We start from the raw sequence: 22114 nt of genomic DNA, 5'->3' as shown, positions 1-22114 counted from the left end.
GTATGTGTTTTTAGGTACTCTTGCTCATGGTTTTGCTCCATACTGTTGCCTTCTCTCGTTCGTTTGCCAAGTTTGTGTATTTTTTCCTTCTGCCTTTTCAAAATCTCCCCATCTACTCTTTGGTGCATTAGAACAACACCAGCAGGCCGCAGGTTGTTGCACCACTTAAAAAAATTGTTTCAAAATACATTAATGGCTTATAGCTATCGCTGTTATTTAACCACTCATCTAGTTTGTGACAAAGTGCTTTGTTGGTAGGTATTTCATGATCTATATGATTTCTTGGGAATGATTCAAATGTTTTAGGCAAAAAACAGGGTGTGTTTTGAATTGGTTTCTGTTTGCATGATTATGGGTTGGATAGAACATTATAGAGTGGAAATAACATTAAACTGTAAAGCGCTATGTTGGCCTTATCAGCTGCTCTTAATGCACTTCCTCTTGTAGCTTAATGTGTACAGTGTAACAAAGTTTACCATACCATATCATACAGCACAATGACAGACAATACCATTCCATATCATGACAGGCAACACCATGCCATACTATACAATGGCAGACCATAGTATATCACACCATACCATACTGTACACAACAGGCCATACCATACTAAACAATGAGAAGACATACCATAGCATACCAACCTATACCAGACCATACAATCCTATGCCTTACTATTTAATGACAGGTCATTCCATACAATATTATGCAATGGCAGACCTTACCATACAATATCATACCATACAATAACAAGTAATACCATACAGTGCCATATTATACAATGGTAGGCCACACCAAACAATACTATACAATGGCAGACCATGCTATACCATACCATACTATACAATGACAGGCCACACCATCCCATACCATACCATACGACAGGTCAAAACATACCATACACCACAATGACAGGTCATTCCAAACTATAGCATACCAAACTATACAATGACAAGTCATACCATACTATACAAAGACAGGCCATACCATACCATACCACGAGAGGCCAGACCACACTGTGGCAAACCATACAATACTATTAAAAGACAGACCATAACATTCTGTACCATATTATACATTGACAGGCAATATCATAATACACTGTACCATACTATACAGTGATATGCCATATCATACATACCATGACGTAACATAACATAACATGCCATGACGAGCCAAACCATGCCATGCCATTCTATACAGTGACAGGCCATACTATACTACACAACAACAGACCATACCATACCATACCATACCATACAATAAAAGGCCATACCATATTTTACAGTGACAGGTCATACCATACTGTACTATGCAACGAAAGGCCATACCATACCATACTACACTAATAAATGTCAGGCCATACCATACTAGATAATGACAGTCCATACCATAGTCATAATATACCATGCTATACAACAGACTATACCATACTATACAATGACAACTCATACCACACTATACCATACAATAGTGTACAATGACAGGGCATACTGTACCATAGCATACTGTACAATTACAGACCATACCATACCATGACAAGGCATACCATACCATACTACACTATACCATACCATACCATACCATGCCATACTGTGCAATACTATACAATGATGAACCTTACCATACAATGACAAGCGAATACCATACCATACCATTACATATTATACCATACCATGCTCTACCATACCATACCGTCTTATACAATGACAGGCCATAATATACCATGCTTTACAATGACACGCCATACCATACCGTACAGTACCATAACATACCATGACAGAGGTTACAATGATCATACAATACCATATTATACAATTACAGAACATACCATGCAATACAATGGAAGGCTATACCATACTATATTACACATTGACAGACCATGCCATACCATACTGTACCATATTTTACTATTACAGGACATATAATGCCATAACATATTACACCATAACATACCCTACTATACAATGTGAGTCCATTCCATGCCATAACATACTGAAGAACCGGTTAAACCCACTTACTGGGTCTCGGCGGCGGGGGAACCGCCCTAGTCTTCCATACCTTCCATACTTAGTAAAAGGAGACACAGGAGCCTTCGTCTGCAGGAGGAACCCAGATTTATTTCAATAGCCTGGGCTATGGAACAGAGTCGCAAGCTAGTCAGAGACAAGACAGAGGAGGCTGCTACTTCACTCTGTAGCTTACAAGCATTTTATACATTTTTCATCCCAGTCTTTTGGTTGTTAGTCCATTGTTCAATCAGGGCATTGTTTGCAGTTGATAACCAGATCCAGACGATGTTTGTAGTTTGGGACCTGGTCAAGGCTTGGTACACAGATGATTGCTCACTCGGGTTGATCAAAGCCGGTCTTTCAAGTCATTGTTTAATCACCCTGATCAGGGCCCAACAGTCAGACCATTGTCCAGATAACCTGATCACGGTGTCAAGGATGTTTACCAGGCTGGGAGCAGGAGATGGAAAACAAGCTTGTTTACACAGGGCGTGGGTGTCTCATGGCTTTCTGTTGAACTGCAAAGAACAGGGGGTTGGGTGTGCGACAGTTCCTGGGCAGAAATGCAGGCTGCAAGATGGTCTTTGTCGTGTCAGTTTAGATTTTTCTCAGGCATCAGCAGAAACGACCGGTGGGTTGTGTGGAAGTGTTTGACACGAGATGGCAATGAAAAAAACAATGGAGTCCCGGTACAAATGATGCCGATCAGAAAAACACTTTTCCTCAATACAATGAGAGGTCAGGCCATACCATACTGTACCATACTATTAAATGACATGCCATAACATACATGCCATACTATACAAAGACAGACCACACCTTACTACACAATACCATACTATACAATTACAGACAATACCATGCAATACAATGGAAGGCTATACCATACTTTATTACACATTTACAGACAATGCCATACCATACTGTACCATATTTTACTATTACAGGACATATAATGCCATACCATATTACACCATAACACACCCTAATATACAATGTGAGACCATTCCATGCCATAACATACAATGAGAGGTTAGGCCATCCCATACTGTACCATACTATGAAATGACATGCCATAACATACATGCCATACTATACAAATATAGACCACACCTTACTAAACTTTACCATACTATACAATGGCATGCCATATCATACCATGCTGTACAATATGTTACCATACCATACTATATAATTGCAAGCCATACTATAGCATACCATACCATACAACACAATAATAGGCCATACTATTCCATCCCATACTATACCATCCCATACCATTTAATACAATGACAGGCTTTATTATACCATACTATACAATGAGATGCCATACAATATTATACCATACTTCACAAAGACAGGTCATACCATACCATACCATACCACATCACACCATACCATACTATACAATGGCAGGCCATACCATACCATAACATACCATGAGAGGCCAGATCATACGTACCATACCATACTATTAAATTACATGCCATACCATGTTATACAATGAGAGGCCCATGTTATGCAATGACAGGCTATGCCATAACATACCTCACTGTACCATACTATATGATGATATGCTATATCATACATACCATGCCGTACAATACCATACTTTCCCATACTATGTGGGGCCATACCATACTATACTATACAATACCACACTATACAATGATAGGCAATACAATACCATACTATACAGAGATAGGCCATACCCTTATATATCATACTATACTATAGTATGCCATACCATAGCATATCATCCCACAGCATACCATACAATGGATAGTTCATACCATATCATACCAACCACACCATGCCATAATATAAAATGACAGGTCATACATTACCCGACAATACTATAGCATGCCATACCATAACATATAACAACAGGCCTTACCATACCATATCATACCATGACAGGCCATATGATATCATACCATATCGCACCATAAAAGACACCATACAAAGACAAGGCATACCGTACCATACAGTGCCATACTATACAATGGCAGGTCATACCATACCATACTTTACTATGACAGGCTAGTCTATCCGCTTAACCGCAGCGCGAATTCTGCCGTGGTGCAGCGGTTTACTTAGGTGGGTGGGGCCGCGTCGGCCAACGGACGTGCGCAGCACTACGGAGGTAGTGCTCACGATGGCTGTTGGCCGACAGAAGCATTGAAGGGGTTATAGGATACCATAGTATACAATGACAAGCCATACCATCCTATACAATATGATACAGTGACAGGCTAAAAAAACATAATATACAATGAAGAGTCATTCATACTATAACATACCATAGCATACCATACTATCAAATGACATGGCATACCAGATAATACTATGCAATGACAGGCCATACCATACCATATCATACTAAACAATCACAGTGCATACCTTTTAGAAATAGCAGTTTCTGATTGGCTAAGGTACACACCAAAGCCAGGCAGAACCCACTACTCTAGTCAGGGTAAGCTAGATACACAAATGAGATAACCAGTGCTCTCCCTCTGGTAGCTTGGGCAGAGCAGGCAGGCTTATCGAAAGAGGTAATGTGTAAAGTATTTGTGCAACACACACACAACGTAACACAATGAATTGACCACAAAAAGACTTCACATTAAGGCCAAAAAAGCACTAATGCAATATATGCTTTCCAAGTGTCAGATCGGTCTGTCCTCAGGATCGGTTTGTTGCTCGGAATGGTCCACCTCTTGATCTACCCAAGCCTTAATAGCCGTAATGGCACAGGTCAGTGGATGGATCAAGTGGGGGTAGGAAAGAAAGGGAACAGCCAGGAGGAAGATCTGAAATGACAACCAATTATAAATATTTTCTAGCCATGGTCACATAACACATACATAGAATAACCATAAATGGGAAGCGTCACCTCCTATACCTGTAACAAAATAGAATGACACCTGTAGAAGGAGTTACTTCAATAAAGAGTGTGCCTTCTGTGTGGTAACAATGCTTGCTGTGTTATAGCTGCATTGAGGGAAACATAGACGAAAATATACATTGAGCGTACATCACTTTCTGCTGTTAGATACAGACGTTAAGGAAGACACAACATCAATGATACACAGGAGTAGAATTTACCAGGAACCTACCCTTTCTAAACTCCACAGTACATCACAGGGATAGAGTATAGTCCCATACGGCCCCTATTACCCCTGTTAAAATAGAGCCAGAAGTACAAATGAATAGAAACCTTGTTCCAGAAAATAAGTATCCAAGCAATAACACGTTCTTCAGTGTCTCGATCCGAAGATATGGTTAAATCACCAATGATTATGATCCACATGACATAGAACTTAAAAAACAAAGGGTGAGGACTGCTTTTGAGTAGCCACTTGATTAAAGGAACTGTCAGTACCAGGCTCCGGTCACAACTAAATTGACTGCGAGGCCAAATGAGCTACCGCTGAGGGACACTGTCAGCTTACCAACAACCGGCCAACAGTGCTGGGCGAAAACCCAAGGGACACAGAACCTTCCTCCGCATGAGCAAGATGCTCACCAATGGAGGACGGAGAACCCAAAACGAATAGAGAGTGAGAGTTGGTGTAGAGCACACTAACCATACCTCTCCTGGAACTTCGGGCTGCAGCAATCACGGCAGGGACGAAGAATTTCCGACGCCTGGCCAAGATCCACTTCCTCCTTATGGGCTGTCTCTCGCGATGTCTTGCGTGACTCGCAAGGCCTCATGGGAGTTGTGGTTCCCACCTCCAGCGTTAGAGGCACTGTAAAATAAACGGGAGGATTTCCTTATACCAACATTACTAGAGCACTCGATGATTGCTCACTTAACACCAAGATATCGCATTTACTTGTAGTAGTACTCGTTATCCTGAAGAAGCAAAGATTAAAATGATAAAAATTCACAATTTATTTCTCGAGTTATGAGCGTTTTCACATATAGGCAAAATACAGTGCTTGAAGTGCTGAGTGTTGGAAGAACACTCACAATCTTCTGGTTATTTAAGGTCACTTGGACCACGTTACAATGCAGGAGAACCCGGTGATACAAAATCCAATAAGTACTTCCTCTCTGTGCTGGAACCATACCAAGGCCCCCAGCGGCACTACCCAAGAGCTTGGTATGAGTCCTTCGGGATGGGGAAAGCACTACACAGCTCAATCGTCCGCGAGTGCGTGAGTTGGCGCTCGGAATCTCTGAGGTCTGATTGACAAGAAAAATACCTTTCTTTCCTGCCAAATCCACAGAATGACAGGCGAACCATGCTGGGCTACCCTTCCTTCCTCAAGACAGTGCCAGCTATCCAGAGGTCAGCAAAAGGATCCTGGAGCCAACGCTTTCCCTCTCCCAGCTGGGCACCTTGCTTGAGATTGGGGCGGAAGTACTGCTTTGGCAGACGCTACCCTCAAGATGGGGCAGATGTTGATGTACTCTACGTTGCCTCAGCAATGCGTACGTAGACAAAGCGGTTCCGGTGATTGGCGCACACTGCATGTGCTGCACAAGTTCAGCCAAAAAGGAATGCTGATCCTCTGTGGAGCACTTGATCTGTCAAGGCAAACAAAACGCTTGGTCATCAGTAGAGCAGAGTGCCTGATCTGTCCCCCTCATACACGGTTAGTCAGCCACACATTGATCGTGTCGAAGTCCTGTTACCGGACTCACTAGTTGCAGAGTCCCACAACAGAGGTAGCAAAAGGGGGATACCTTTGATGACCCTGAGATGCCAAAAGAACAGGGGGAAAGCCAACAAGCCCTTGGAGAACCCTTGTGTTGGTGGCACAAAAGAAGGTAGCAGGCAGCAGGCCAGCACAACAAGGCAGGTTGCAAAGTGGCAGCCCCTCCTGTAAACCCAGCAATCTGCAGGCAGCAGACCAACTCAGCAAAGCAGTTAGCAGAGTGGCATTCCCTCCTGGAAGCTCAGCAGTCCTTCTGCCAATGTGCAGATGTAGAGCCAGCCGTGTTTGGTTGCAAGTCCCGCACAGTGTCTGATTAGATGGGGTCAGAGCCCCAGTACTTATACCCAAAAGTGCATTTGATGTAGAGGGTGACTTCAAAGGAACTCCCTGAAGTGCACAAGAATCCCTTTCAGCCCAGCCCTAGTTGTAGACTACCAGAAGAGGGTAAATCAGTCCTTTATGTGAGGGCAGGGCACCACCTATTCAGATGTAAGTATGAGCTACCTCACCTCCTTCCTGCCCATGAAGGCTATCATTATGCAGATGAATGCAGGTGTATCCCCTGTCATACCCAGCCCTTCCTGTGCTGTGGCTGTCTAGAGGGAATGCACAAAGTGTAGCTGTCACCCAGCCCAGGCATGTATTGGAGACAGGCTGTCAGGCACACAGAGTTATAGGCACAGACAAATAGTTATTTTTAAATGTGGCATTTCTAAAATAGTAATGTGAAATCCAACTTCCCCAGTAATTACGTTTTATCATTGCCATTCTAAACAAACCAAACATAAAAATGTTACTCCTTTCTGATTGGGCATTATCACTTAAAAGTATATAAGGGAATTCCCAATGCTAGCCTATGTGAGGAGCATGTCTCGCAGTAGTGAAAAACAAAATAGGCTATTTGTCACTACCAGGACATGCCAAACATAAAAGTACGTATCCTACCGTTTACTCACACAGTCCACTGCCCATAGGACTACCTAGGGCCTACCTTAGGTGGGAATTACGTGTAATAAAAGGAGAGTTTAAGGCTTGGCAAGTAGTTTTAAATGCCAAGTTGAAGTGTCAGTAAACTGCACAGACAGGCCCTGTAATGGCAGGCCTTAGACAGGTTTAAGATGCTACTTCTGTGGGTGGCACAATCAGGGCTACAGGCCCACTAGTAGCATTTAATTTACAGGCCCTGGGTATATGGTATATCACTTTACAAGGGGCTTACAGGTAAATGAAATATGCCAAACAGGAGTAAACTAATTATATCATGTTTAGGCGAGAGAGCACAAGCCCTTTAGCACTGGTTAGCAGTGGTAAAATGCCCAGAGTCCTAAAGCCAACAAAAAGGTCAGGAAAATAGGAGGAGGAATGCAGATTGTTTGTGGTAACCATGCCAAAAACGGCCATTTCCAGCAATCCGATACAATGACAGTCCATACCATACTATACTACACAATGGCAGGCTATTCCATACGACAATATACAATGACAAGCCATAGCATATCATACTATATCATACCATACCAATCCATACTATACTATACAATGAGGCTATACCATACTGTTCTATTCCATAGCATACCATACAACGACAGGCAATACCATACCATACTATACAATGCCATTCCAGGACAAGCCGTACCATACCATGTGATATCATACAATACCATACCATACATCGAGAGGTCACACCATACTATACACTGTTAAGTTTTAAAAGATGCACTATGATGTAGCCAGCATTGACGGTGTCATAGTGCCTTTTTTAAACTTTGTTTTGCTGCACAACAGCGGCGCTGTTGTTCAACATGGTTAGAAAAACACATTGTCAAAGCCAGTAGACCTCACATAAGCGAGACCTATTGGCTTTGCCAGTGCTTTGATATTACTCAGTTGTTTTCCCTATGATAACTTTACGCCCAATAGAAAAGACAGGATTTCAGTTATCCGTTAGGGAACTCCTCTCTTACCATCATCCGCTGTACTTTCACAAGGGTTATAGTGTGGCCTTGGGCAGGACTAGTGCTGTTTGCTTCTTTTGCTGTGAGCTCATCTTCTGCCCTTCTCTTCCTCTGTTTCCTTTAAAAAAAAAATCCTATTCCCATTCCTTCTTACTTTGCCTATTTGTTACCTTCCCATCCGTCCATTATACCCTTTCACTTTCTCTTTAATGCCATTCATTCCCTCTAATCTCTCCTTCCCCTTTTCCCCAACCCCTCTGTCTCTTCTCTCACTCTCTCCTCTTTACATCTCCTATCTTTCATTCACCCCTTAAAACTATTCCTCTCCCCTACATTCCCTCTTCTTCCTTCCCTCATCAATCCCTCCCCTCTCCATCCACATCCCTCAGCTCTTCAAGGGCAAGTTCTTCTACTGCCTGGGCCTGGACGTCCGAAACGTCACCAACCGCTCCGACTGCGAGAGCCAGAACCACAAGTGGGTGCATCACAAGTACAACTTCGACAACCTGGGCCAGGTGAGTGCCGGGGCGGGGGGGGGGGAAGGGGGCGGGGGGGTCCAGGGATGTCATGGCTGGAGCGGCCCCCGCAGGCTGTATCACACTAGGCGGGAATGAGTCAAACGTGTTTTGCTTCCACTGGTTGGGCTGGCTGAGTTACAAAGTATATTGCTCCAACTTGGAGAAGTTCTTCTACATAAATAAGACACTTATGTAGCACTTGGGTCAAGGATGCAGAGCGATAAGGATTTCCCCAAAATCCACCAACAAAGCATTGGTTCGGTCTACAAAGAACGTGCACTAGAACACCATATTTACATGCAAACGATTAAGGTGCAAAGGGAGTTTGGCAAGAATATTTTGTGAAAAGGTACTACCCTACTGGTGTAGGTGCGAGCTGATGTTCCCTTTTGGTTTAATGACCGCGTCCGATCCACCACGGCTGGCCTTGCTCTTTCACCAGGACCCAGAAGTATTTACTTCTTCCACTCATTCTTCTCATAGTCCCACTTGGATGACAAGCCCTGGATTGGGCCTATACGCATATCCAGCATCCGCTTGGTCTGCATTGTCTTCCAGTCGTCAGCAAGCCTGTGTGGCTTTGGTGGGTACACGTACACTCGCCGCCACCAGACCATGAATGCAGTGAAGCCAACAAATATGAAGATGCCGCCAAGCACCATCTTCCATTCGTTGCCACGCTGGTTCATCTCGGTGTACGTTTGGTTGAACTTAGTGCAGCAAATTGCCGCCTTCTCTTCATTGCTCAGCTGCTTCCAGGATCCCTTTTCCTTCTCCTCCAGCGCCTTCTGCTCCGCCGTCATCTCCTATTGGACCGGGGCATTCGGCCACGGGAAGATCCTGTGGTCCAAGTAGTTCAGCCCAGACATTGGCAGCAGCCAGAAGACCTCTCCTCAGGCCAGCTCCCACGCGCAAGGACTGCAGGGCCAGCATCTTGCAGCCTTCTGGAACCAGCAGGAAGTGGGAATGAGTCTATTCACGGGCTTGGGCCTCTAGGCCTTAAGAGCCACGCTCAACAAAAGAAAGAGCAATACATAATCCCAAGGCCCCGAGTCCTAAATGTGTGCATTAGGAATTATTCCTGGGCGAGAACAAATCCGTAGTAAGCAGAAAGTGAGCTACAAATAACCAAGTAAGTGGCAAGTGTCGGTTGTGAGCAGGACCACTGGAATTATGCAGCAGAAGAGGGCCAAAATATGTGCAGGGTTGGGTAAATTGTGCGGCAAGAAAAGCCAAATTATGCGGCATAACGAGGCACATTTTGTAATATTATTGCATCATTATTTCGTCTTTTTTAATCTTAGTAACACTGTTTGAGCATTGGTTGCACCTCATTAGTACCATTCTAACACACCAATACAGCCATAAGCAACGGAAAGGTAACCAGTCCAGCTTGGCAAACGGCCTTCCACTGGTTGGCAATGTGTGTCGCTGCATTTTAGTAACTTTTGAACCGTTTAACTTAGAAACAATTTTTTTTGTAAAAATCTGCAGATTATGCGGCAGATAATGGAATATGTGGCAAATGCGGCAAGTCTATAACCATGCAACAATCGCTGCGACCGCACAATCACATAATTCCAGTGGCCCTGGTTATGAGTCAGCTGAAGCCTGTGAGCTCTCACTTCTTAAAAGGTGCTGTCCATTCGAACATGGTTTGAGGATTCTTGCCCTTCCTCCAAAATGGCTCCAGCATGCCAGGGATCCCTAAGCGAGATCAGAAGCGAGTTGAAGTCTCGTTGGAAGGCAAGAATAGGAGCTACACTGCACTTCATGAGCTACAAAACATGAAAGTAGATCAGTGTTCTAATGATTAAGCAAGCATAATACTTTCCGATTCTCTAAGAGTGCCCCTCAGTGTGATATTTCCTGAAAGCACATCCTCAGTTCACCGCTAAAGAAGCCACTACCCTCTGGTGGTGTAAAAGTTTATGATACGCCTATTTCCTGACACTGGACTTAGGGCTGATTTAAATGTCAGTGGAAAGGGTACTCTCTTGCAACGGCGATGGAGTACCATTACTGGCAACCTGAAGGTCCTCCCGCTTCATTTAGTCAGACGGGCCTTCAGTGTATAGATGGCAGAGAATGCTCTATTTCTGCTCCCCCCCCACACCTCCGACGGACCTGTGGAGTACGTGCAGTTGGAGGTTTGGCCATGTGTCCGCCCACCGTATTTAAGTTGGGCGGTCACACGGGTAATTTTCTCTGGCCATCGCCGCCTTGAAAAACGTGACAGTAACAGGCAGTGAAAATTTTTAAATGACCCCCAACGCCAAGGGAGAATGCTCTGATGGCGAGAGGGTCATTGTTTTGATCTTGTCCCGCTTTGGGATTTTGTTTTTGAAAATAAAAAAAGTTGTAAGGTTGATGCATGGTTCCATCATGTTGACGGAGGCGTCTATCAAACTTACAATGCATTTCCATGAACCACTAGGACAGTGGTTCCTAGAAATACAAGAGAAGTCTGCAGAGGCAGTGGAGATCTTTAAATACGGTGGGTAGAGTACCTTGCCATGGCAGGAGTGAAGGGCTCCACTATAGCGACGGTAAGTCCTCAGCCCGCCTACATTTAAATCTGCCCTTTAGTGTTGTCAAAATACCAGGCTTCCCACCATCAGCTGGCAGAGGCCACAGTATCTCAGTTGCTGGCGTAAGTCCCCCTCCCCCTCCCCACAAAACCAAGGGCAGTGCTCTTGTCTAAGATACTATGGTGTGAAACTACCAGTCCCTTCAGGAGGCCAAGTTTTCCATCCCAATCTTGTGCAGAGCCCTGGAAATGGCCTGATTCTGTCTTACAGTCTTTCTTCTTGGCACCCGCCCATTTAGGACTCTGCTGGTCAGAGACGTATGACTGTTTAGGTCTTGGAGACATGCGACACATTGCCCCTTCAGTCTCTTCCATCTGTCCTGAAGTCCACACACACAGTGACAAGCTCCTACAGTACAGCTAGCACACGGCATGCTGCTGTGTCCCCTGCAGACTCCGAACAAAGAACACCGATGAAACATTTGCAGAACAGGTTTTCCTCGGCGGGGTTGAAAACCACGCTGTTTTGCTAAGTAGCAAAATATTTAAAAGATGTGTGCCCTAATCCATTGGATAAACTCGTACCAATGTTTTCAGCACGTTTTCCTGCAAAAAGGAACGTTTAATAAATGCCTTGCTCAAAAAGGATTTTTTCCCCGAAACAAGAATATATCTAAAATGTTCGTTTTGAAATGTATCTAATTTTAAGATCAACTAATAATATGAGATCTAATGTGACTCTATCTTATAGAGCGAGTATATACTCGTCTATTATTATAACTCTTTGCATAGTAGTATATAATATTTATTAGTAAATAGTATGTGATTTTGAAATTGTTAGAAATATGTGAATATTCTTGTTGTGCAACAAACATTCTGCACACCTAAGGAGCACCTTGCCCACCCTCAGACATTCCATAGTTCTGAAAATGTATGAAGAGGTTTTAGGAATTTGAACAAAATGTGAATAGTTCATTAAAATGTTTTAAAAGGCTTTTGAAATGCAAATTATAAATATGATATTCGCAGGTCTAAACGGTTTTATGAAGTTTATAAATGATGGGTTGTTACATCTATAAAGGTTATTTGTGGTTTAACATCACGTTCTGCGAAAATACACCATCATCTTTCGAAGGGGAGAGATTATTTTGCTGGGAAAGGTAAGTAGGGATTTGTGCCTATGTTTTTTTTTCTGAAAATGTGTAGAAGGTGGATCTCCGGAACTCCACCATCTTCATGTAGTTTTTACCTCATTGTTGCAGGTGTAGTTTAACAGCATTGCACATTAAATCAAACATATAATGGAACCCACAGGGCTCTGTGGTCATCTCTCAAGTCATTTCTGCCGTCACCAAAATGTCCAATGCGCTCTTGACCCATAATTCTGTGCACTATATGACTAACGCCTGAATTTCATATCTCAAAATATTGATCATTGGTCCTATCATGTGAATGTCTCCCATACTGTACAACAAATAATTTCACTCGTTTGAGCTCCTGACATAGTGTCACAATTTTTCACGAAGATTTCTCTGTTTATTGTGGCTCCAGAAGTGCTAATGACTAACCAGTTCAGAAAGTGCCAACATCACCATGCCACTTCTCGGGTTAGCGCTAACTTGTGATGAGTAATGCACTTACACCTCCAAAAGATGCAGTGGGAGACCATGGCACTGGGTGGGTGTGGAGTATAAGGTGGATAGCAGTCTCAAAATAAACATTGGCATTAGCTGCAAGCATTTTGGCTTTGTCAATACTTATTTTGTTTGACATGTATTTTTTAATAAAACATTGTTTTGGGTGCTGCTGGGACATCACTAATATTTTTTTTTTTAAATAACTTTGGAAAAAAGCAAAAATGTTTTTGGGTCTCAAAAAGCACACATTGCCTTAGTAGCCCTTGGCCCAGAAGCGGACTACTTTGCATAGGGATATGTTCCTTGTAAAAGACCAGAAGGCAGTCATTTACAGTGATGTTAAAGTAATAGCTGAAATGTGCTGACGTATCTCCCCATGCTTTATGCTGTAGTGGGAGGGGGAGAGACATGCGCGTGACACAACAACAGACCAATGGATGAAATGGACTGACTGAAAGCCCCTATTAGTAAATATTATATTATGTATATCATTTTACTAAAATCAAAATATCTTGGCTAAAGCCAGACCTAAATAGATTTAGTGCAGCTAAAAGATGACAACATTTGAAAATATAAGAAACTGCACCCATATCACTAAGGGACAGATTACGAGTCTGGAGGTCCAAGGACTGCCAGGCTCTTGGTGGCGCGACAGTGGCAGTCCAGCAACCGCCACATCAGCGGTCCGACTGCCCCATTAAGACATGGGCCATTGGACCGCCATGGTCCGCCTACACCGCCAGAGAACAGCCACCATGCTTTTTACGAGTTTTCTCTCCGCCACGGTTTTCATGGTGGTTCCACCATGAAAACCATGGCGGGGAAGAAACGGCCCCCTGGTGCCTCACGCCATGTGGATGCACACAGGGGAGCAAAAACTGTGCCCCACGGCGTGCTTGTACACCAGCTCCTGCATGGCATGGATTTCACAGTTCATGCAGTGCAGGAACTGTTTTTGGCGTTCTCACTGCGGTGCTCATTTTTAGAGGCATCGCCGTGGGAATGCCAAAAACCATCCTGCCAGACATGAGGCAACTCCTAATGTGACAGGCGGCCCTACCACGGCATTGGCGCAGCTTCCACTGCGCCAGAAGTCATAATCGGGCCTTAAGTGTTCGGCAGGTCAACATCCATGTGCCCTGGCTCAATTAACCTCTAATTCATCCTAGGCAAGACTTGTTAGAAGATCATGTTTTCATTTAGCGGTAGCTTATGAAAAATCTGTTGGACGCACGTGCCTTTAGTGTTGAGGGACCTTAAGTTCTTAGGGGCATATTTACAATAACTGGCGCATCCCCGCAAATCAGCAGGGATGCGCCAGTTATTGTGCGCCACAGCTCCGCCATCATGGATGCGCCGCATTTACAATGCGGCGCACCATGGTGCAAAAACGGCACATATGCGTGACACATCTGTGCCGTAAAAGTGACGTATTGCTGGAGTTCCGTCGCAAGCGCGACGCAGCTCCAGCAATGCTCTGGGGGCCCTATCTAGTTAATTCTGCGTCAATCCTTACGCCTGCGTCAGGCAGGCGCAGGGTTTTGACGCAGCATGGGCCTAAAAGTGACTGAGTGAAATCTTGTAGATTTCACTCAGCCACTTTTAGAAGGCGTTCCTGCGCCGGAACGCCCACCCCCCCCCTGCACAGGAACGCCTACATGTGGCGCAGGGCATTACAACGCAACGCATCTCCCAGATGCGTCACATTGTAAGTACCCCTGCACCATGGAGCAGGATTTGCGCTGCCGCTGCGTCACAAAAGTGACGCAACGGCGGTGCAAATGAGGCACAAGGGGCTTGTAAATCTGCCCCTTAGTCCCTCCCAGGCAATTATCATAGCTGTTCTGCCAAGAATGTCGTAATGTGGCACTATAAAAAATCTAGTCTTCAATTGGGCCATGTAGCCTCCTTGGCCTGTGACAAAGAGAAAAACACCAGTAAGTCAACTTAGTGGTTGAGCTAAATGATAGTTGAGTAAGTAAGGTTTATCATCAGTATTATGATTACCCAGAAATGTATGTCTTAACCACCCCTTTCCTCCTTTCCAGGCCTTAATGTCGCTGTTCGTCCTGGCATCTAAGGACGGCTGGGTCAACATCATGTACAACGGACTGGATGCTGTGGCAGTGGATCAGCAGGTTTGTAGTTCCCTCTAGCCCCTTTATTGCTTTGATTTAGAAGCATTTTCATGGGGTTGTAACCAGAATCTGCCTTAATTACCCGTCCACGGCCTAGAGTGTCTTCTATGGGGCAAGAATGGGGGCAGCAAGAACTGTGGATGTCATTAACCCCATTCAACGCTCATGACGAGCTCAGCTTGTCATGAGGTACACCTCTCGTACGCTCATGACGAGCTGAGCTCGTCATGAACCGCGGGTTTTTAAAAACTTCAGCGCACAGCAGGAAAATGCGCCGCACGCATGAGGTTAAGAGATGCTCCTGCAGCTGGGAGCGGAAGTAAACGAGAGGAAATAACGAGGATCTAAGGCTGCTGATGAGAGGGAGAGATAAACAGAGAAATAGAGAAACAAGGGGAGGCAGGAATCACTTGGAATTATAGCTACAGAGTGTACACAGGTAGGTATGAAAAACAAATGCCTGATAACTCGTCCCTCTGACAATGCCCAAATTGAGCTTGTGATGGCTTACCTCCCCGTCCTCTTACTCCACTAACTTAGCTATCCAATCACATCTCTGCATTTCTGTCCTCCAGCCGGTGACCAACCACAACCCATGGATGCTACTCTACTTCATCTCATTTCTGCTGATCGTCAGCTTCTTCGTGCTCAACATGTTCGTGGGGGTGGTGGTGGAAAACTTCCACAAGTGTCGGCAGAATCAGGAAGCAGAGGAGGCTCGACGGCGTGAGGAGAAGAGGCTGCGGCGCCTCGAGAAGAAGCGCAGGAGTAAGGAAACCATTAAGTGTCCTGTGGGTTCGTAGGCCGAGGCTTCCCAAGGCCTCTTCCTTCCCTTCTTCGTGTGTGTGTGTTTTTTTGGTTTCTTTGTGAGAGTTGTGTCACAGTCTCGTCGGACTTTGATCCACAAAGACCTGTTTGGGCTGCACTCAAAACCATGTACTCCCTCTTTGGCTTTAGCTTAGTGTAGCCATCATTGATAGAAAGTGAATGGGGAGAACTAAGGAGGTCGTCTTTTTATAATGGTTTATAGAGATATACACCAGAAAAAAGTGGCATGTGCCCTAGGACTTCATCTCTGGCAAAAAGTTTACAAAATGGCAGCCATTTTAAAATTGTTAATTGAATTAAAAATCACGCTTGAATACATCTTGTCAAATGACTCTGTTCTTGGCGAGAAGTGATAATGATGTGGGCAGTGGCTCTGCCAAACTCCTTTGGATGTTATAGAGACCGAAAAGCAAATCAAATACTACAAATGTAGGCTCCAGGGAGTTCTAGATAGAGGCCCTTAAAACACCGCTTTCATTCTGCAGCCTAGGCAGTTTCCTTAAATTTGCTGGTGGCACATTGTTCCTCTTGAAATTATTCTATACCTTTTTAAATCGGATTAATCGAAGCACAGTGCTCACACAAAAGCAAAAGCAAACAAGAATGCGAGATGCAGCTCACTTTTGAGACTGCGGCAGCCATCTTGAATGGTCTTTAGAAACAGACTGTAATAGCAGACATCTTTTTTTTTACCCTAGATAAACATGGTGGTCTCCATAAAGGAAATGTCAAAAAATAGAAAACAGCCTAACTCTAGTTACTTTGTGGGCCATTAATCTTTGGCCTCAGCCCACCACAGTGCAGTCACACCCAATCAACAGAAATAGAAAGTATATCAAAATGGGAAAAAATACTATGACTGTCTTTGGTCAGAATACGTGGTAGTAGCCATGTTAGAATGGCCGTTTGTGAAATAAGCTTAACGAAAATGACTAGCACCGTTTGGCTTTATCCATAATAGAAATGGTCTTGGAAAGTTCCTATAGCGCTCTTGACTCCATGGATTAATCTTCTTTTGGCTTCGACCTAGAAGGGCCCTGTCAACTACAGTACATAGAAATAGAAAACAGACTAGAATAGAATGGTACAACTTGGCCTGTTTCCAGTGGCACCATTTTCTCCATGGGCCACTCTTTGGATTTAGCTACTGCCTTATTCTGGCTGTTCACAAGGTGTCCTTGCTGGCTTATTGCCAGTGTAATATGGGCAATGCCATACTATGAGAGGACTTGACTGCGACTCTGGGGTCTGCGTGCTGTCAACATGACCTCAAGCAATGCTGTTTTGTGACTGGACTCTGCTTGTTGTCTCTTCAAAGGGACAAACTGTTTGCTGCAGGCTCTGTATTTTATATCGACTTGAAGTTCCTAGCCACTGCCACATGGCAAAATATTTAAAGACAAGAATCGCCTCAAACTCTGGCACAGGGATCAAAGTCCGGCGGTGGTATCGAGATTCCCTCAAAGGACTCAGCCTGAAAAGTGACACTTAAGTCCATCTTGGAGCTTCACAGCACATCAAGGTGCATTTCTGGTCCTCAGTTTTAGAATTAAAGAGTGTTCACCAGTCCCATAATCCACTTAGGTGGGATTTTGAAATCCAAGAGCAGGCTCCAGTTTGACACTGATGGCTCTGTGACTACTCTGTGGCTATAAGGAGCGCATGTCCACTCCAAAAGCTGGATAAGCGTGAGACGCTTAGAGGCTTAGAGGAAGGAGGGAAAACGTGCAAAATACCCTCCTAGCACAGGAGGGTATCAAGGGGCTGTAAAATTAACCATTTCAGGGGAGGGGGAGCCACATGCTAAATTTGAGGAACGCCCCGAAGGGAGATTTTTAGAAAAAAATAGAGAACTTAATTTCGCCATTAATTGTCATTACAGCAGAGGAAGTTTAAAGCAGGCGAAAGCTAAAATAACATGAATTTTATACAGATTATAACTCCCTAAATGTATATTGTTGGCAGTTATGGGGCAAAAGAATGGGAAGGTGAGAAGCCCAACCAGGTAGGTGAGGCGAAGGCCCACTCATAGAATGGGCGAGAGTGGATGGAATAAGAGGGCCCTCATCCGGGAAGCGAAAGGACAGAGCCTTAGCCGGCTCACAAGTGGATAAAGAGAAAAGGCGCGGAAAGGATAGGGCGCTGGCAGGCTATTTGATAACTTGGGTGGGCAAGGAAGGCCAGGGCCTCCACAGATGGACAGGGTAGCCGTGATAGCATGTGTAAGGCCTTGGATGGGAGTGGGGGGCATGGGCTGAGAAGGAAATGGCCCGCTCAGAGGAGAGTGGGCTGGTATGAACCCCAATGGGTGGCGGATAGGAAGAAAGCGTGTGCTCACTACAAATGGAAAGTGGGAAGGGATGGAAAGTGCCCTCGTACCGGGAAGGGGAAGTGTGATGGGAAGCAGAGGATCCTGCTTCAGGATGGGGGGAGTGGGGTGGAAGTGAAGGATAGAAACCCTCATAATATCTGTGCACAAAGATTCTGAATCAAGAAAGACTGATAGGGTGGGCTGGTGCTGCCCTGTGCTATTTTATAACCTTTTGTTTCTTCTGTCTGTTTGAAGCTGTGGATGTTTGATGCCAGCTATTAGATGTTTATATTTCCTCCTCTTCCCTATGTGTGTATCCCTTCCTGCTCTGCTGGGACCTGTCCTTTCAGCAAGTCCACCCTGTGCCCCCGTCCCAGTGTCGGGAGCCCTGTATTGCCTCCGCCCCCAGTGTCGGGAGCACCTTATTGCCTCTTCCCCCAGTGTCGGGATCCCTGTAGTACTCCAGCCCTCAGTGTCGGGAACCCTGTATTGCCTCTGTCCCCAGTATCGGGAGCACTGTATTGCCTCTTCCCCCAATGTCGGGAGCCCTGTATTGCCTCCGCCCCCAGTGTCGAGAGCCCTGTAGTGCCTCCGCCCCCAGTGTCGAGAGCCCTGTATTGCCTCCGTCCCCAGTGTCGGGAGCACTGTATTGTCTCTTCCCCCAGTGTCGGAAGCCCTGTATTACCTCAGCCCCCAGTGTCGGGAGCCCTGTATTGTCCCTCAAACCTAGTCCTAAAGTAATCTTTTTCAGAGTGGGGCTATGGGAGGGTGGGGGAGCAGACATATCCCAGGAAGAGCTATTATTGGAGCCCCATCCTAGTGGAGACTATAGATACACTGTCTACCCACTGAGGCAGAGGAGCATGACTACATTTCCCACTGTGTAAGAAAAGGATAACATGCCCCATTTTGGTGAGGGAGGTGGGTGACCCTTGAAACTCTTTGTTGTAGTAGCCACGTTTCCCGTGTTTTGGGTTGTGTGGCCCACCCCCTGCTCTGGGTACCCTGTAGTCTATGCTGTCCTAGTTGCTGCCTGACACACCTCGTGCTCATTCCATTTAGGTGGCATCCCTACCTGTCTCTACCTGCAACCCTTTCACTAACCATCCAAGGTGCCTGGCTGTGGCGAGCTCCTTTGCCTCTGAAGGTCAGATCACTAAAACTCCTGTCATTGCTTCCCAAGTTAGAGAACTTGAATCTGACTCAGTAATAACTAACCCTAGGCATAATACTACGCTACAACAACATCCTCAGATGCTTTGAAAAAGCAATTTTACATGCTTAAAAGCATATCACATAAGTGAACTTTTACAAGAAAACATTAGGCAATGAGAGAGCTGACGATTTTGGGGTCCCCCCTAACCTAGAGGGAGGACCAAGCAGATGCCTTGAACACAAAGAGTATAAACAAAAAGCAAATTTTGTTGAACTTCAGTTGTGGTCCCATGCTCTTAGGACCACCCCAAGCACAGTTATTGGCAAAAAAACAATCCCAACCAAAGGCCCTGCAAAGCATTATGGGATGAGATTAGCAGTGGGCAGTGAATATTATAGAATCCAATATCAAAATAATTTTACCAAGAGCTGCAGTTCACCTAGTCAAAGCATTGAAATTATTCTTACATGAAGCTGCAGTTCTACTAGTCGTTACTAGATGTCCCTCACGAGTCAAATGCAAAACCATTGAAACCCTTTCATCAAGCATTTGCATTTGACTCGTCTTTGGGGCTTACCTGCTTTGTTGGATGTACTAACGGCTGTTGCCCAGCTGTGAAGTAAAAGCCCACCGCCTGGAAGCGGGTCCGTGCAGGATTATTATTTCTGCTTGCAGCCACGGAATGAAGAGGGCAGTGCCAATGCAGGATGGTGCTGTTTGAGGCATGAATTTCACTACTGCAAAGCAAGGCAGGCAGCACCTTGTGTGGTACTTCTCTCCACTTGGAACTTTATTTGAGTTCTAATTTGAAGGCATTAGAGGCAGCCCCACGAGGCGAAGATTTTTGGCGCACTGCAATGACCAGAAGGCCTTGCGAAATGGCACGATCACTGAGGCAGGTGTTTGAAATATCTACTAATGTGAGCTTTGAAAAACTGTCCAGTAATCTCCTTTGAACTTTGCCTCTGATGAAAGGATTGAAAAAATCCTGAAACGCGTCAGGCTGACATTAACCTTTGAAGACTGCAGTTGTGTGTTTTCTGCTGGCAAGCTGTGAAATGGATGCAAATTTTCAGTGCCGATTAAACTTCTTGTGGCTTTACTTCGTTTTTGGGGCTTACCTGCTTTGTTGGATATATATATATATATATATATATACACTGACGAAGGCGGCAACGCCGAAACGCGTTTGTAACCTTGACTAAATTAACTGCAAGAAGTTTCTGTCATTAAACAACTTGGCGAAACCACGCTGTATTGACTTTGAGTGCTCTTTACTTGAAAACGAGTCCCGAGGATCGTGGGACTTGGCGTTGGCAATATATATATATATATATATATATATATATATATATATATATATATATATATATATATGCATCTTGCAGGGACAGTTTCTCATGCTCCATTAGTCAGGAGAGACCAGTCTGTGCTGTAAACCTTGTTCCATAGCATGCAAAATCTTGAGAGGCCAGGCCTTAGACAATTGTTACATTTTAAGGGTCGTATATTCCCACAAGTTTCATAGACTATGATACACACAGTTTAGGCTACCTCAGTATGAGTCATATTCTTTGGCACGCCCACAAGTGGACTGTCATCATGGTCCCTAGGCAATCATTCCCAAGGGCTGATAGACTCATCGCTCTGCTGGAGGGAGCTGCAGAGAGGTCATTCTGTTTGAGTGTCTATCTGTTGATCCTCTAAGAAGATGTCCTCAATGCACTCAGGGCCTGATTATGACTTAGGAGGCCATACAGAGGACGATGCAACACTCCGTGTGCTGTAGGGCCGCCAAAGCTGTGTTGCTGCCCTGCCAGATTAGGAGTCAAATCCTGGTCTGGCTGGCGGTACTGCGCCAGTCTGACAGGCTCATAGAAGAGCCTAACATGCAGACCACTGCCGTCAGACCGCCGACTGCACCTTCCAGCACGGTGTGGCATAAATGCCACACCGTGCAGGAACTGGGGATGTAAATCCAGGGGGAACTACATGTTCCCTCCCACATGCACCCCTGTCTGCAGAGGCCCTATTAGAGCCCTCTTAGTTACCTCGCTGCCACCGTTTTCATGGCAGATTCACCACCATGGAAAGGGTGGTGGTTTGGCAGCTCGGAATATACTCTGCAGCATGCCAGCATATTCCTGCCTCAGACCGCCAGGCCACAGGATCCTGGATCTTGGCGGAGGTTGCAGTCCGACCGCCACACTCAGAATGTGTCGCAAGGTGCCGCAGTGTGGTGGTGGTCAGACGGCCACAGCGAGTATAGCAATTCTATGGACCACCGTACTCGTAATCAGGCCCTTAGGCTGATGTTGGAATCATCAAGGGGTTCATGCTGAGATGTCATTAGGCATG

At 45.0% G+C, this 22114-nt stretch overlaps 1 protein-coding gene and 1 pseudogene across 1 annotated transcript in view; one reads left to right on the top strand and one right to left on the bottom strand.

Annotated features, from left to right (window-relative positions):
- The window catches only part of CACNA1I (calcium voltage-gated channel subunit alpha1 I), a 646661-nt gene that overhangs the window by 438949 nt on the left and 185598 nt on the right, over nt 1-22114 (top strand). Inside the window, exons 20-22 of the mRNA XM_078650206.1 lie at nt 9028-9153; nt 15372-15461; nt 16037-16229. Of these exons, the coding sequence (XP_078506332.1) occupies nt 9028-9153; nt 15372-15461; nt 16037-16229 (409 nt within the window). The remainder of the gene's footprint in view (nt 1-9027; nt 9154-15371; nt 15462-16036; nt 16230-22114) is intronic.
- Nucleotides 9612-10089, bottom strand: LOC144772955 (cytochrome c oxidase subunit 4 isoform 1, mitochondrial-like; annotated as a pseudogene).

The sequence above is a fragment of the Lissotriton helveticus genome, chromosome 1_1 (genome assembly GCF_964261635.1).
Source record: "Lissotriton helveticus chromosome 1_1, aLisHel1.1, whole genome shotgun sequence".
Classification (NCBI taxonomy): domain Eukaryota; kingdom Metazoa; phylum Chordata; class Amphibia; order Caudata; family Salamandridae; genus Lissotriton; species Lissotriton helveticus.
Note: the sequence above shows the minus strand (reverse complement) of the source record. Positions and strands in the feature narration are given on the sequence as shown.